The sequence below is a fragment of the Battus philenor genome, unplaced genomic scaffold (assembly GCF_028537555.1).
Source record: "Battus philenor isolate CCGP_79_NKW_IND1 unplaced genomic scaffold, ilBatPhil1.0.hap1 SCAF_13, whole genome shotgun sequence".
In the NCBI taxonomy this organism is placed as follows: domain Eukaryota; kingdom Metazoa; phylum Arthropoda; class Insecta; order Lepidoptera; family Papilionidae; genus Battus; species Battus philenor.
In genome coordinates, this window is record NW_027181675.1 from 9,934,404 (window position 1) to 9,951,746 (window position 17,343).

Genomic DNA, 17,343 nt, shown 5'->3' on the forward strand with positions numbered 1-17,343 from the left:
ACATAGTCTGACAATGTATTCACGAATATACTAGTATTCAAATAGATATAGTTTGAAATAGTTTTTTAATCAATTTATTTTATTCATTCATAATCTCGTTTGTTTTAATGTAAATACGTGGAATACCTTATAGAACTGGCCTATTTAAAATGTAATATTGCTTAATTAATTTTCAAAATCGAAAATAGAACTCTTTGCTAATCTTTTCACTTACATACATTACTTTCATTCTGCCATTTAGTTTCACAAATTGGTGTAATCTTAAAAATTAAGTTTTACCGTTGATGTGAATTTAACTCCTGAAAATGTGATGACGATCCATCTCAAATTACTATTCACAATTGTTTTACAAGTTTAAGCGTGGTCCTAATCTCAGAGACGATCCATCATCCACGTGAGGGAAGTTCAACAATAGCTACTACTAAATCAAATATGGAAGTTGACGTGAATACTATAAAATTTGACTAGAGATTTACCTACCAAAAAATTCGTAAAAGCTTTGGAATTGTTATTTGTTTGCATAAGTTAATTTCAATATATTTCGTATTATTATTTAGGCTTCAGAAAGCTTTGTGCTGGATTTTTACATCATATTTGAACGGTTAAAAAACAACATCGCATTGATTGGTGTCAAGAAATGATAGTCAGTAGGAAATCGACGGTGGAGCCTCAAGTGCTTTGTTTGATATTGCCACAAGTAACGAAACTTGAATATTGTTTTAATCTTGAAACCATGAGATAAAAGTCACAGCGTTTTTTTCTTAATTTTCGCTATTTTTAAAACTCTCAGTGCCACATAAATACTAAGTTAAAAAAAAAAGGTTTGTATCATTCATGATTAATAAGATACGCGTGTAAAAATACGTATATTTAATATTATTTGTTGTTATAATGACAAGCTAAGTAATATTAAATTATTTCACAAATAATAATTTTATAGGCAACAGGTACAGATAAAATATATGTTTAAAAATTTAGATTTTTCTGTTTGTACTTTTAGCGCAATCGTCTTTGACTAAATTAGGTAAATTAAAAAAATTGTAATGTCATCTTGTTAATTATTTGCGACAGATTCGCTAGTCAATATTAATTTTGTTATATTGCTTCGGAACTTCTATCATGATAGAGACTTGCTACAATTTGCACCTAGTTTTGAAACGGCAACATCAAAAACGTGAGAGTTTTCATGTAGTAAACAGAGAAAATATAAAAAGCACGATTTATTTAGCTCAAACTATTTGTAATCTCTTATAAAATATATCGGTGAAAATCTGTAGTCACTTGTGTTTTGGTATGTCTTTATATGCACATTGATATCGCAAGGCAAAAATTAGGAAGAAAGGTCATCATATAAAATTAAAAAGTACCCTGGACTAAAAAGAAAGAGACTTGTTTTTCTTACTGTTTCCTCATAATACTAGCCTGTATGACAACATTTTTAGTCTCAAAGGTGACTTTATATTAACGTGATCCCTAAAAATTCTATATGAGTCTACCAGCCTATCTACCAGCCAAAATTTAAACAAAATTTTATTGTACATCTTTATACAGTCCCTAGACAGTATACAGGACTACTATACTTAAGGAACTGTCATAGTCATAAATAGTTTCCCGTGCAAAATTAGACAATTTGATTCATTGGTGTAGAATATTTCTCTTTATACAGAGGAAATTGATGGTACGGTAGAGCTACTGGAAGGATTGGAGTGATGCGAAGAACTAAATTGTCACTGTCAATATATCAACCAACTCGAGTTTTCTGTTTTATTCTGATATATTATTATTACTCTATTGATGGCAACATACCTGCAACAGGCACCACCTACGTGAAGGATGATCTACTTTGCTTAGAGGATCAAAACATCTCTCCTACTGCTTTTACTAGTCCTGAAGAAATTTCGCAGGTCACGACGGGACAGGTATGTGATGTAGAGGATTTTGTATATAGTAGTAGCGTAACCACTGTACCATACATTGGGAAATCACAGCGAGGTGGAAGCCGAAAAAAAAGAACATTAACGTAACCGCCGTGAGCATAGACAGCGGACTGACGGAACAGTCAGACAGCCATACAGCGGCCGATTCTTCCCCCTGTCTCTTAGCGCACATTCGTACAGCGCGGTACAACGGTTTCGTTTATAGTACATACCCTTATAGTTATCCCATATATCGCCTATAAATTGCTTATAGACCAGTCATAGTCAGACACTCTTGATAACTTTGAGGCGAAATACTTAACTCGTATCGAATATAACTCAAAGCGGGACCATTTGGGAAGAGCCCAGTCAAGAGCTTAGCGACTTACCCGGTTTAGTAAATAAGAGTAACAGCTCTAGACAAAGTTCCCAAGAGTTTAAGCGTTGTTACTGAAAAAGTTTTAGGATGCATTCAGTACCTCAAATGAAGTGAAAAGCTACGGGCAAATCTGAGATAAAAGTGTATTGTATTAATATATAGATATTCCCCGCCCACGTAGCCACCCCACTGTCTTTATGGTTTCATTGACACGCCAACAATATTGAGACCAAGTTATGAAACCTAATCAGAATATTTTGGATGTATAAACCTATAAAAAAAAGTAAATTATGCTATCAACGCCCTGTTTGTGAAAGGCTTATGAAAGCCTCTTCAACTCTGGTTGCAGGTTGAATATAATAAAATCTTATTTAAACGCGTATCATTCCTAACCTCTACTCGGCAAAAGGAATAATACTTCTAAATTTCAAGTCTGTAATCGCATATTGTATTGTATTGTATATACATATACTATAATTTATATTTATAATTCTTTTAATTTTGTTTTTGTAACATATCATATTTGCGTCAATAATGTCACGTAGCATGTTCATGCATTACTGTATTATATTATTATCTAAAGGGATATTTTTAACTATTTTCAAGTCTCTGTGCTTCATGGTTTTTGAGGTGGAAATAATATATATACCACTGCGTGCATTTCCGCTCTAAAAACATAGGGTATATTAAATATATAAATCATAGGGGGATATTAAAGTTAGTAAGTTAATTAAATAACTGTCTATTATACTGTAATGAACTCAAAAACATTACGAATTATTATTAATTAAATAAAAAACACATTACCGTGTTTTATAACGATCCGATCGTATATCATTAGATAAACGGCATGTTCATCTCAACATTTTCATATAAAAAAAATATTTCAATAATTCAAAACAAAGGTAATTACTATAATTAAAATCTCTTTTATACAATTGCTAAATACGTAATAAAAACAAAGCTATCAGATGTAAGACAGTGTGAAGTTGTGTAGATGAAACTTTTTTTAACCCTTTTATAGACGTAACTAGCAATCAAGGCATGAATAGATTTTTTTCCTAAGCATTGTTTACGCGTTTGTAAACAACTCTCGCAACGAACACATCAATGCAACAGATTACGAACAATAATATGCATATATTTTTGTTGGCAATGTGTTCTATTTACCCACCAACCGTATCCTTACAAATATGCCTGAATACGGCGTTATCTTTTTAAGAATCTATGTTAATATCGCTCCTTTTAATTTTTTTATTAGAAATGGTATTAATTATTTAACTATACGATAAAAGATAGTTGAGTACACATATATCTTGGTTTGGATCGCGGTGCTGTATAAGGTATCTTTAATACTGTGATCTCTTTTTAGATATCAAATTTTAAAATGGAAAATTCACGTCACCCTATAGAATATAAATGCAGATCTTCTACCCGTATTGTCCTACAATAAAAATAACAATATTCTTCTACACAAAACTACCCTATCTTGCAACGCCTGTAATAAATTTAAACCAAAAATATAATAATTGGATATTTTTAATAACTTTGTAAGTGCTTCATAGGACTATATGCTTAAAAACATTTACTTATCTTTAATGTAAATATATAATACTCAATTACCTTACATTATCTTATTAATTATTAATTTAATACAAATTACTGGTAGCTTGTTTAATAATTACTTAGTGAGCCTGTTAATGATTATACTTTTTATTAACGTTTAGTTGAAGGCTAGTTTAATTATGGCCAGGGCTGTGTACGCCTGCAATATGTATAAATATTTAAATTTGTGCAATTTTTTATCAAATTTATAAAAATGAGTTATCTTTTTATTTTGGCGCGAGTAATTAATATAATGAATTTATAAATACGCCTCCAAACATATCAATATATTATAACCCTTTTGATAGTAAGTTCTTCAATGGAACCCCATCTCTTACCACTTGCATGCAAACAGCTCGGCCGTCTTTACAATTAAAGAAGTGAACGCATATATTATAAAGTTCCTAAGATATCTTAGAACTTCCTTTTCTTAGTTATAAATCTAAAATTTAATGTATACTATCAAATAAATCTTATCATAGCATTTAAGTTCTAAATATAAATATGTTCATCTTGGTTTGTTGACTCATTTACACAGTTGATATCATAGCACCTTCGTCAAAAATTGTAAAATATATTTTAAAAAAGTTCACTGTTTTCTTTCATAATTAAAAAGATATAATCTAAGTTAAATTGTACAATAACTAAGAAAAAGTAATTGACGATATATGAGTATTACTAAAAAGCTTTCGAAAATTTGGTATTCCGTATAAACTGGCCAAAAAGTATCACTATTGCTAGAAATTTTAGATGGTACATTGACTATTTGTTCCTAATACATCGAGACCATAATGGCGTTTTCCTGACGAATTCCGAATTACCGTGTATCGCATGCAACACACGGTGCGGACGTGCATTGCAACCGACCGCTATATTTCACTTTCCAATGAATTAAACATTCTTCAGATCGACGTTTATGTTGGCCCACGATTGCATTTACATATCCTAGCAATTAACATATGGGTACGACATTGTTACAAAAATATTCAAGGTCACCTAAACGTTACTACTAAACATTTTTATATTTAACATTACTCGAAAATCTTTACACATATTTTTCTAACAAATAATTTGTTTATAGATCTAGAAGATGTATATACATAAATTGTTTTACATACTTACTCGCGTGGCACTGCATCCTTAGAACTTTTGAACATGACAAAATAATATTTTGACCAAGTTTGATACCTATTAGAGCTTCACTTTGAAAATGAGAGATAAAGTGTTTGCTATTCAAGCCTCCTTGCGTGTGGAATTTTCGTAATCAGCTAAAAAGCGTTTTGACTTGAAAGGTAGTAACGATAGTATATATATATATATATATATATATATATATATATATATATATATATATATATATATATATATATATATATATATATATATATATATATATATGTATGTTTCAGAGCATTCAAGTATAACACAAAACAGAATTATTACATTGAATGTACTAAATTATTTAAAGATGACGATTTTGTAATCAAATTTAACTATTTGTAATACTTTACAAAAACAATTATTATTATTGGTTAAATGAAATAACATTTGCGTACGTAGTTGTAATAATAACTTTTCAAATAATTCAAGTGTAAATGATCCTAACACAGGAAAGATTGCCAAATTGCCATGAACGCACCACACCGTATTCTAATTATTTATTAAATATGCGCATTGAGATGAGAACGCCGACGCTGTTGCGACTATCCAAGCGTACCTCAGCACGACAATTGCTTTCACCAACACTACAATGTTCTGTTCAATGAAATTATAAATTAACCAATTCAAGAAGCATTTTCTAAAATCTGATCTTGAAATCCGCATTTCAAATGCTGTTCAGAATATAAATAGAACTCTCTCACAGAGAAGTCTAAAAAATTAACATAGGGTATAGGCGACGAAATTTTGGTACAGTACATTTGGTACATTTTTCTGGTACAGAATTATAATATTCATTAACCATTTAATCGATAATCGGCATAGACATACTTATTCCTATGGAATAATAAAACCTATATTTTTCTAACTTAGGTAATAAATATAGAGGCGGTGATTGCAAAAAGAACCGCTAATTTTCCTATTATCATGTTCTAGTAATAACCTCATATTCTGTTTACTTTTCTTAAGTATTCTAGTCTATATTGGTCAATAAACAGTTTTAATTATAATAAAAAACTAAGAATATCATCATCATTACCACGTGAGCTGATTGACGCCGTGTACAAGGCGTGTGTCTCCCCCAATGATCGCATCCAAGAACTTCCCGCGACCGTAATTATGTCATCGGTCCACCTTATAAATGCCTGTCCTCGCCGTGGAAATAATACTTTATTATTAAATCAATTGTGTTGATAAGATTCATTTACCAAAAGAACCAGCGAAGCGCGGGGGATCTGTAAAAGCTAATAAGACAACAATTCAGATTCAGAATTAAAAATAAGACACTCGTCAAACATTATTATTAGCCCGACATTAATGTCCATTGCATGGCGTAACCTCCTCTATGGGGGATGTACCATATTCGCCATATTGGGCAAGCGGGTTGGCGATTGCTGTGTGGTATTATGGTACACAGAGGACGCTGCCACCCTTCCTTTGGAAATGTATTAGTGAGCAGTGGCAACCCTATATAATAAATGAACAAAGTGTAAATTATATAACACTTTATCCCGAAAATAGAACCCGCGACCTACGATCACAATTCTCGGTCCTCTACCGCTGGGCTTTAGTTATTATAAAAGGCAAAAAAACAGAAAAGGTACATTATGTATTAACAAATTATAACCATAGTTTTTTTCTTTCCAGATGATGTGGCGAATAACATTATCGCTACTATTGCTGGCTTTATTCTTCACCATCGTTAAAGCAACAGTACCCGGATCAGCGAGTGCCAACGAAATAAACTCGACGCAAAAGAAAAAATCAACTTGTCTTGGTGGAGCTCTGTATCCTCAAGCGACAGAGACGAGAGACGTCCGGACACTAGACGGAATATGGAACTTTAGGAAGTCACCTACAGATCCCGAGTATGGATATAGGAATGGATGGTTCGAACAACCTCTCGAAAAGGTATTACTAATTAAAATTTGGGAGACATCGCTCGTGCACCCGATGGCACCCGATGGATGAAAGGTTTATGAGTGGCAAACACGAGTCGATAAACGTGGCGTGGTTAAACGGCCCACAAGGTGGTCCGACGAAATTGTTAAGGTTGCAGGAATTCACTGAATGCGGGCAGTGCAAAACTGGTCGTCGTAGCAATATTTGGGGGAGGCCTTTGCCTTGCAGTAGGCGTCTATCGGCGAAAAAGAAAAAGAAGAAAAATATTTAGGTATCTAAGTTTAAACATAGTAATTATCATAACATTTTTTTCTATTCAATTATTATTTGACGTAATATCTTAAATATTTACGTATAGTTTTAAACAAAAATTAACAACAATGCAATAGGACTTTACATTAAGCATATATTACTAGTTAATCAGATTTGATATAAATTTTAAATAATTGTTTAGTTATTAAATGACTTTTTAAAATTTAATTTGAAGTACTCATGACAACACAGTTTTATTTAAAGACAGCCCATGTTCATTATTTACGACGACTCTGTAGGCAAAAAGTAATACTAACAAAACGTACGAAAATTTTCCTCATCTTTTTATTAATATAATAAACTCATTAAAATTTGCAAAAAAACACAAGCTTCAACCGCAGAGGCAAATAAAATGACAATACGGACCGTACCTGTTAGTACCGAGGTCGCGCTACAGAAATACGTTTTAAATATCTTCATCGATATCAGCCGGTCATCAATAACAAATCTTTATAGTCAGCGCTTGTGATGCTGTTCAGATTTGACATGTCTTAATGATTAAAGAATGAAATTGCAAAACGTACATTGATTTTATCTTATACTATACTTTTACATCTTTATTCGATATTTTTTTTTGAACTAGCCTGGTCTGCTGACCAAGTGACACTTGCATATTCTGTGGGCAAGGCGCAAATGGCACTTAGCCTAAAACCTCTTTTACACTAGCTATACTCAAATTCCACCGAATCGTATTGATATTAATTGCCTATTTAATTGTAATAGTAAAATGTAATGCAGGGGTAATGAAAATAAAGTCTTTATTATCTTAACAAATTTTGCGTCTCAAACCTGGAGTAAAGTCTGGTTTATTATTCCCATAAAGCAATTCTGAAAAGTTGTGAAACGGTGTCCAAAACGCCGGAGACAAGCGAGTAATGCTACTAGCTTAAAAATCGTCCATAGTCCGTGGCTATTACTTGCGATCAGACACATCGTAGGTCTAAATCCTACATTAGTTTTCTCATTATTATTAACTACGAAGTTATTTTGCAACTGAAGACCCCTGGGGTTTCTAAGCCGCCAAAATGCATTAAAACTGTAAATTTTGTAAAAGTATTTTGTCTTTAATAATTAATAATTCTTAAAGTTTTTTAATTTTTAAAAACATCACAAGAAGAACGATGATCTATGTTTCCATTTTTAGCTTGTAACACTTTAAAATCATAGATCATTTTGGTCTTGGAGTGATTGTGCTCATTATCCAATACAAAAACCGTTACCTGTCATTCTTTTGTTCGTTCTGATCTTTCGCTTATTCTTTGCTCACGCGCTAGTGGGCGTGGCGGTGTCGTTTAACACAATTAGCTGAAGCCCTCATGATCAAGGTACAGTTAGGTACATAAATTTCATTGCACAATACGCTAACGCTATTAATGTGCAAACAAGTTTTGGGTATTAGATAATATGTTCCAATTCAATCTGTCATAGATTATTTTTTTATTTAATTGTATTTTCATACATTTACCGGTCATAGAAAAGTTTGAGTAGACGTGCTTAACCGATTACTACAGATACTACTCTGGTTGAAGCAGACTTGTAATTGATATGTAAGCTAAAGAGTGTACATTATACTAATGATATTTATTTATTTTTCTGTCGTCCTCTTCTATCGTCAGCTTATAGACGTCTACTGCAAGGCATTAGCCTCCCCTAAAGCTATCTTCGCGGGGATATACCATAATCGCCACCTTTAATAGATGGGCTTACGATCGTAGCGTGGTATTATTGTACGCAGAGGATACTGCTGCTGATCCTCTGGAAGTTGTTTGTGAGCAATGGCAATCCTGTATAATTAATGTACGAAGTATGAATAATATAAGATGGAATTCCCGAGACTCAACCCTGCGGCCTACGTTTGGATTCAGTCTACTACCACTGGGCTACCAGTGCTCGTTTTACCACATTTTTTATTTATATACTAACTTACAGCTATGTTGAATAATGATAAGAGAACGAAAGTATAAGAAGGCTTTTAAGTTTTCACAAGTATATTATTCATATGTGCAAAAATAATTTTATTCAATGATCTTATTTGTTCGGCTAGTGCCGAGTGTATCACAAATGCAATTTTTATTTAGACAGGCCCTGTAATCCCTATGCCCGTACCTTCGTCTTACAACGATGTGGGGCAAGACTCAACTCTAAGAGACCATGTGGGACTGGTGTGGTACGACCGGTATTTCCAAGTGCCGATCTGGTGGCTGCGAAATGAACAGCGCGTGTGGTTACGTTTTAGCAGCGTGCATTATGCTGCACAAGTGGTAAGTAATTATATTTCATCTTTTATTCAAATAATAGTCATATACAATATCAACATTACTTACAGTGGCTTGCAGAAAAACCTTCAGTTCGCGAGCTACTACTGACTCTTTAAAAGATTGTTTTTGTGGCTCGCGATAAATGTAACTGAGTTCACATTTCATTTTTGTGTGTTTATATTTTATTATATTTTAACAAACTCATATCCTTCCTTATATGTTTCAAAACTTTTTTTAATTTACAGCACTATTGAGCTTCAACATATATTTTATACTTTAGTAAAAAAAAATTGTTTTCCTTTTAAATATGTATTTATTTGCGGCTGGGGAAAAATATCAAATTTAAAAAAAAATCCTCGAACTATCAAGGGAATTGGCCAACTCAATACTGTATCGTGGACACCTACTTAATAAAAATAGTTTAAGGAGTAGGGAGGAAAGGAGTAGTTATAATAATTAGAGGCTTGTCTGGGATTTCATCCCGAGACTTCATACACTATATCTCAATCCTGTGGGCGACAGCCCAGGAGGCTCGAATTTGATTCGAACCAATTGTTTTGGGATCGTAAAAGTAAAGGTTTGACGGATACTGATATTTTATTTTTTATTTTACGTAGATGTCAAATGCAAATAATTACTAATACGTAAGAATTAATGAAGAAACAAAATCTTAAAATTAGTTAAACATTACACTCCACGTACGCATCCAATCTCTTAACACCAAGCACTTTATCTTTACAACTTAAAATAATACATTCGTCCAGAGTTAAGCGAAAAAACTGATAGAAATGTAACAGTTTTGTCAAACATTCAGACTTTGCTGATCTCCTTTACCAAAGACAATACAAACTTATTTTTGATTTGCAATTGATCACCGATTAAAGAACATATTGACTTTTTCAAAATCTTCTTCCTTAATCAACCAGTCGTCTTAACAATTAAAATCATAGTTTTAATTAGTAAAAATAAACAATCACTGTAAATAACTGAAATAATTCATAAACTTTTTACCAATGTAAAAATTGTAACTGTAATACAAACAAACCTTCGGGTACTAAGACATCACAAAACATGACGTATGCGCTGTTCGAGGTGTAGTTCTAACGGGAGGTGTCCGTCATTCATCTGTCGCTAGGCAATTGCAGCAATTTGTCAATTTGTCGAACGTGAGCTGTCTCGCGACCCGCGCCCGCATGACCTGCACCTCGATCGGAGATCTACTAGAATTCTATATCGTGGATATTTATACGGGTTTAATCATAAAAGTATACATTACTATGAATGTTAACAATAAATTAGATAAAAAACGTTAATATATTCCTTTATTGCGTTAGTTTTTATAGTAGTTCCACATCATGGGAGACTCGACGAGGGACAACGATGGCGTGACGAAAAAGTGGGCGTTCAGAATTCATTAGCGAGACTCCACGAAAATTTAGCAGTTTGCGATAGTTAAGAACTAAAATGTTCGCTTATCTTTCCATATCAATGTAGGCAAATAATAATATAATCTAACAAGCTCAGAAATTGTTATTTGTTAAAACTTACATTTTCCATATATCGTAACAGGCGAACATTACTTTTTTAACCTCAACGCAAAGCACAATCAATTGATTAAATTCCTAATCAAATCTCACTTTTTTACGAAAACTATTATTTTTCGGGTGGAATTCAGTCACAACACAAATTTTCAGGTTTAATCTTCAAATTTATTCCGAATTTTAGGAATATAGTAGAAATGTGAGTGCCGTCTATGTCAAAAAAGTCTAGGAAGCCTAAACCAGAGGGTTTAATGCACGAAATATTATGTTAAAATTTATCAGAGTACAAAAACAGGATTCTATTTACTTAACAGGATAATTCTAAAGTGATCCTATTTTATTTTCACCATTCTTCGATATTGCCTAGGTTAAGTTCCTCCACGTACGGGTTCGTCCACACTATGTATTTTCACGCAGTGTTCGCCAGTTGATCGTAAAGTACAATTTACGGGACATTGTAGAGATATCGAGACGCACCACAATGCCTCGTTTAGAATCGAATACAAATCATTTCGTGGTTGACCATATCTAACGTATTTAAATTGAATGCTCACATATAAAGTGTAACACACATACGATTAATGTGTTACTCGCGATGACCAAATCAACCTAACGGAAACTTTACCCTTGGAAATTTTAACCGGAAAAACATTGATCTGGAATCTAAATCATAATTTTTGGACATAAAAGTCTTCGCATTACTTTGAGACTACTCGGAGTTATTGCAGACTCAAGGTAAACCAATGAGCCACAAAGAAGGCTATACTCAACGCTACGTTGCGAGATCGAACCTGAAATGAGATGTAGCTCGAAGAATTGCTCATATAGAAGTGTCGATGGGCATATGCACCCGATGGCCGTTGGAGCTAAAAGGCTTTCGATTGGCGATGAAAAGCGGGTGAACTAGGTGTTGGTAGGCCCCACGGCATGCGAGGAGTGGCAGGATTTGGGCAGCATAAGACCGGTCATCTTTTCGATCTTTAGAAGAGGCCTATAGCTTGCAGTGAGCGTCTTATAAAAAACTGCTTGAATAAAAGTTTTTTTTATATTATTTACATCTTAGCTTTTTAAATTATAATCAAACATATCCTAATAACTTTAGATACACGCAAGCTATTTTAACACACTCTTAATAACGTGTGTACATATCAAATTACAAATAACCAGATACAAAAATAAACGCCGCGTTACTTTATAAAAATGCATACTTCTATTCAAATAATGGGAACGAATGTCTCTTTGCGTAATACTCATGCGAACAGACGCGTAACCGTATGTCGGCTGATAAAGAAATTATCTTATTTCTCAAGTCACAACGAGTTCACGATGCAAAAAGCGAGCTTTGTTTGTGAATCATTTCTGCCGCCTTTTATCGCGTAATGGCATCAATACATGTCTGATAAATTGTATTTGTTACATTACACTAAGAGAATCATTTAAAGAAAAAGAAATAATTCGTCCCTTCATTTACTTTACACGATTTTTAAAGTTTATTTAAACATTAAAATATTTGTACATAGTTTTTTTTTAATTATTACTAACGACCAGTAAGAAGTTATTAATTTTATATATATAATCTAATATATATCTCTTTATTGTACACGCCAGGAAAGTAATACATGCATGCATTATAACAGTAAATATATTAGCACATAATCGTTGACCCTGGACTCATTTTTTGTAGCAAAATTTATACCCATAATAGCGCATTGCATTCATACTTTAAAGTAATAAGATTAGTAGGCCATCCACCTGATTATGATTGATATGGATCGTACATAAATGTCATGTTACACTGTATCTGTTAATTAAAAATTTTGGGCAGCACCACATCTGCGTTAATCGCGAGAGAAACGAATTTAACATCTTTAAAGAAGCTAAGCTGAAGAGTTCTATTCACACGTTACATTATTTGTTCCATGAGATTGGGAAGGCGCCAAAATCTTAAGTTGCTCAGACGGATGAAAGAATAACTGGACGCCAGAGTCCACGAGAACGTACTTCTGTTGTGCTGTCATTTGAAACCTGTTCACCATTACTATATGAGCATGTCCGATAATACTGAACTTTGATTCCATCGATTTTTACTTTCGGATAATGCCAAACAGGTAAAATCACAGTACTTATAAATAGAAAACCTTTTCAAAATATTATGCCATTAACGTTTAAAAGCGTCGTGATAGAAACAACTAAAGTATTCAAATTTTTAAAATGCAATGAGCATTTAGCAATGTACTATAGACTAGCTGTCGGAAAAATACTCTTCCCTTTTTTAGGACAACGTGTTTTAATCACATCTTCTGCTCTCTTGGTCGCTTCGAACATTTCGAATTGAACTAATGCAGTAAAATCTGTTCACCGCTGGAATTTGTGTCCCCGCTTGTGGTCTTTATCCATTTCATTTGAAAATTCGAAAAACAATTGATTTAAAATTTGCATAATTTACGTTCATCTTTTTGCCTGAGTACGTGCTATGATGATTTTTGTACATCAAAACCTAACGTATCACTTTGTTGAAAGTGTTAATTATCATTGTCTTTTTGGAGAAAGGGGGAAATACTGCCTAATTTGATCACGTTATGGAAAAGAAAGCGGACGCCCCTGAATCTAAGCGTGCGAAGTTTCACAGAATGTGAAGAATAACGTAGAACTTTGAGAAGCCTCGTACAACTCGGATAGAATCTCAACTGGTTTACCAATTTCTTTAAACTACAAGAAAAGAGATGTTAACAACTCGTGGGTACTTAAAAAGGCAGCCAATAAATTATTTAATACAGTTTGAAATACTCTTAAAGTAAATAACAATTTTAGTTTATCTACTTCGTCTTCTTTCTTTCTTCTGCCACATACATTACAAAAGGTTAAGATTCTGTAATGAAAACCACGAACCGTCAAGCGCAGTTTAGACCGTTCATACAAGATGTGCAGCTTCCAACCGATCCTATTGCAAATCTATGTGAGAGACCTATATCTATCAGTGGATATCCTACGGTTGAAATTATTATGATGGATTGCATTACAAAAATACGAATACAATATTTATTGCAACTAAATAACACTCACGACAACAATCTAGCTAACAACATTCAACTAACAAAGAACAAAAGATAACATTTTAACACGAAATTTACACAAAGGAAGGATTATAGGTAATCTATGTACTGTTTATATATATACGTATGTTAATTCCTGATAAATATTAATAACTACTTTATAATAAGTGTGGTTTCATGTTATTTCATTACACAAGGAAAAAATCAGACGCTAGCAAAATTGCCTGTACTTGTTAGTTAGTTATTTTTATCGATAAAACCCATTACGTTTTAAAGTTACAAGCATACATACAATAAAACACTGAAAACAAAAAGTTAATTCAAAAATTACGTTTGAAGTCTTTATTTTGTATGTCTCTGTTTTAATACCTTTTCACAAAAATATGGCTCAGTCACTCCTTCATAGCTAACACCCCACCAAAACAAAATTAAAGTCTGATAATGCCCACGTTGTACTCTGTTGGCTGGTTGGGAAGGTTCTTTAGAGTTTTCAGCATAAATACGGTTCCTTTGTTTGTTAAAATATTGCTCAATAGTAAAAAATATTTTCATCCGTAAACCTGTCACCTCACTTAGCGTACCACTTAAGTAGTTATTTTGATTTTCCCACCCTATTCTTCTAAAGTAGTTATTTTGATTTTCCCACCCTATTCTTTTTAAAATTATCAATAATGGAATGACCAGTGCATCTCCTACAGGATGCAAGTGCTAAGTCATCAGTCATTTTGAACATGGCGATATTGGTCTCGGTGTTATCTTCATTTTCCGAGATAAAATCCTCTGCTTTTGGACAGAATTTCTTCGAATTCTTTTTCTTACTGCATCAATTGCGTTTTTCGTAAAATCACTACGTTGACGGTCAGATCTTTGTAACCGATAGAGAAGGTTTCTTTGTACCTATCAATATCCAGGTACGCAAACATTTTACTAATACGAGTACCAAGCGTATGGAGGCTTTAAAAATTTTATTTGGCAACATAGTTACTTTATGATATAAATTACAGATTGATATGAATTGGTTCTCTTTATCACCCCATTCCATTTTAATATCACAAAATATTTTACAATATATTGGTGATGAATGGTGATGAGCAAATGACAGATTCCAAACTCAAGTGATATTTTGTTAAAATATTATTATCTATTATAGTTGATTTTAATTAAAAGCATATTTATGACCTGACTATATAATATACACTTTTAATTAAAAAACCACATATGTCTAATGAAACAGACGAATAATTTTGTATTTATGGTAGACGCAAGAACATCGTATAGTAATTATTTTAAATTGAATTTGCATTTTATTTTATACAAAAATTTAAAAAAGTTATGTACATGTCATTTTACTTTAGTGCAATTGAATTTATTTTATAATATTATGAATTTAAGAATTTTTTTATTGCTGTATCAATTTGTAATGACTTGATAGTACTAGGTTTTAGGTTATATTTTGTATTTAATTACTATATTCTTATTAATGTCGCTAATGGATCGATATAAATAACAAAGAATAAATATTATTAATTATAAAATTCAATTGTCCTTTGCAGTGGGTTAATGGTAAACTGATGACTTATCACGAAATCGGCCATTTGCCTTTCGAAGTGGAGATTACAGAAGTGGTGCATCGAAACGCAAGCAACCTTCTCACGGTGGTTGTCGATAACACATTGCTTAGCGACACCGTCCCTCAGGGCACTATTAAGGATACGTTTATTGGGTAAGTGATTAAAACTTCAGTGTTTGTCATTAATTTGTACCAAAGAACAATTCAAGTTTATTTTAGTCTTTAGCTACATGCAAAAGTATCTGTGAACATTTGTTTTGTAATTTATAAATGCTTTTTGTGCGTCAACATTTATTGTACCAGGTTTGATACAAGGACATCTTGACTGAAGTTACTGGACTCGGGGACTCCCCCGACTATTTTCTTAGGGGACCGATCTGTCACTGCTACCCAAATTGCATTTGCAGATTCCGCAGGTTTGAGTAGGGCGCAGAGGGCTCTTGGCTTAAGACTTCGTTTCAGGTGGCGAGGCTTTAGGGGTCCGGGGAGAGCCTCGAATACTTCTATTGAATTTTACCAGATTTGAAGGCCGCCAAGCTCTTAGATCACTTTGGCGGACACTCAATACAGTCTCCCTTGGTTCGTTTGTAGCTTTCATATTTTATAATTTACCGGATTGGGTAGCCACCAAACTCGTAGATTGTCACTCCACAGATTCACTGGTCATATGAGCCCCTGAGAAGGGACTTCGGCTTCTACTTTCACTCAATAAGCGTTCCGATTCGCCTACGTCAGGGATGGTCGAACTATTCTAACTAGAATCCGCACTTTACTATGTGAAAATATTAGGTCAAAGAAAAAGTTTTCGTATATAGTTCATATAAATAAAAACTCTCTAGGCAACACTATTTGCATCTGGTTAGCTTCACTAACAATGAAATGGTTACTTTAAAAAAAAAAAAAAAACGAGTAAATTTTAGTTTCGAGTTATTTGTAATTTTTGTTTATTTTTTCTGTCAAGATGAATGAATCTAATGAATGAATTCATTGCATCGCAAAATGTAACAATGCTGACAAATCTAGTCTTTCTCTGTCTCTGTTTCAGAAACAAGATGCATAATTTGGTATTCTTTTATCCATAGTTTCAACCAAAAACGTATTAAATACAAACCCCTTAAAATAAATAAAAACAAAATGCTTTACCTTCAATATTCCAAATCAGTACCACATTAATGCCTTGTCATATTTTAGAATCGATTCGTTATTAAATGGGGATATGAAATCGATGATGAAAAATAAATAATGAAATAGAAGTCAAATTACGGCGCCACTAGTCTAATCAATATCATATTTGCATTAAAAAGACTTGGAATTTCGAATATTGTTTGAAAACAGTTTTATTAATAGTAGGTAATGATTCCAAAAAATGTTATTTGCGTACATTAATGAGTCAACCGCAAAAGCTGTATTAAGCCAATGACTCCTTTATCCGTTTAATCCTTCTCACACTTGATGAGGTCAATTGAAGGAACAATGTTTAGTTTGGGCACGCATGCACGCTCGTGCAACATTTCACACTTCGTTTCATTTCCATTTGTAAAACGTCGCATGCATGTTAGTGTCTTGTTCCTTTCAACGGGCTATGCATTAACTCCATGTTCAATAATTGCGATTTGAATATTCAAATTTTTTAGAATTTATTTATTAGA

At 33.0% G+C, this 17,343-nt stretch overlaps 1 protein-coding gene across 2 annotated transcripts in view; it reads left to right on the forward strand.

Moving 5' to 3' along the window:
• Positions 1-17,343, forward strand: part of LOC137933121 (beta-glucuronidase) — a 45,672-nt gene that overhangs the window by 19,513 nt on the left and 8,816 nt on the right. The window contains exons 2-5 of one of the 2 annotated variants that reach the window (XM_068776904.1): positions 1,816-1,919; positions 6,706-6,969; positions 9,351-9,533; positions 15,678-15,847. In XM_068776904.1, coding sequence (XP_068633005.1) covers positions 6,706-6,969; positions 9,351-9,533; positions 15,678-15,847 — 617 coding nt within the window. In that variant the 5' untranslated portion in view covers positions 1,816-1,919. The remainder of the gene's footprint in view (positions 1-1,815; positions 1,920-6,705; positions 6,970-9,350; positions 9,534-15,677; positions 15,848-17,343) is intronic. The other variant, XM_068776903.1, reaches the window with a different exon arrangement.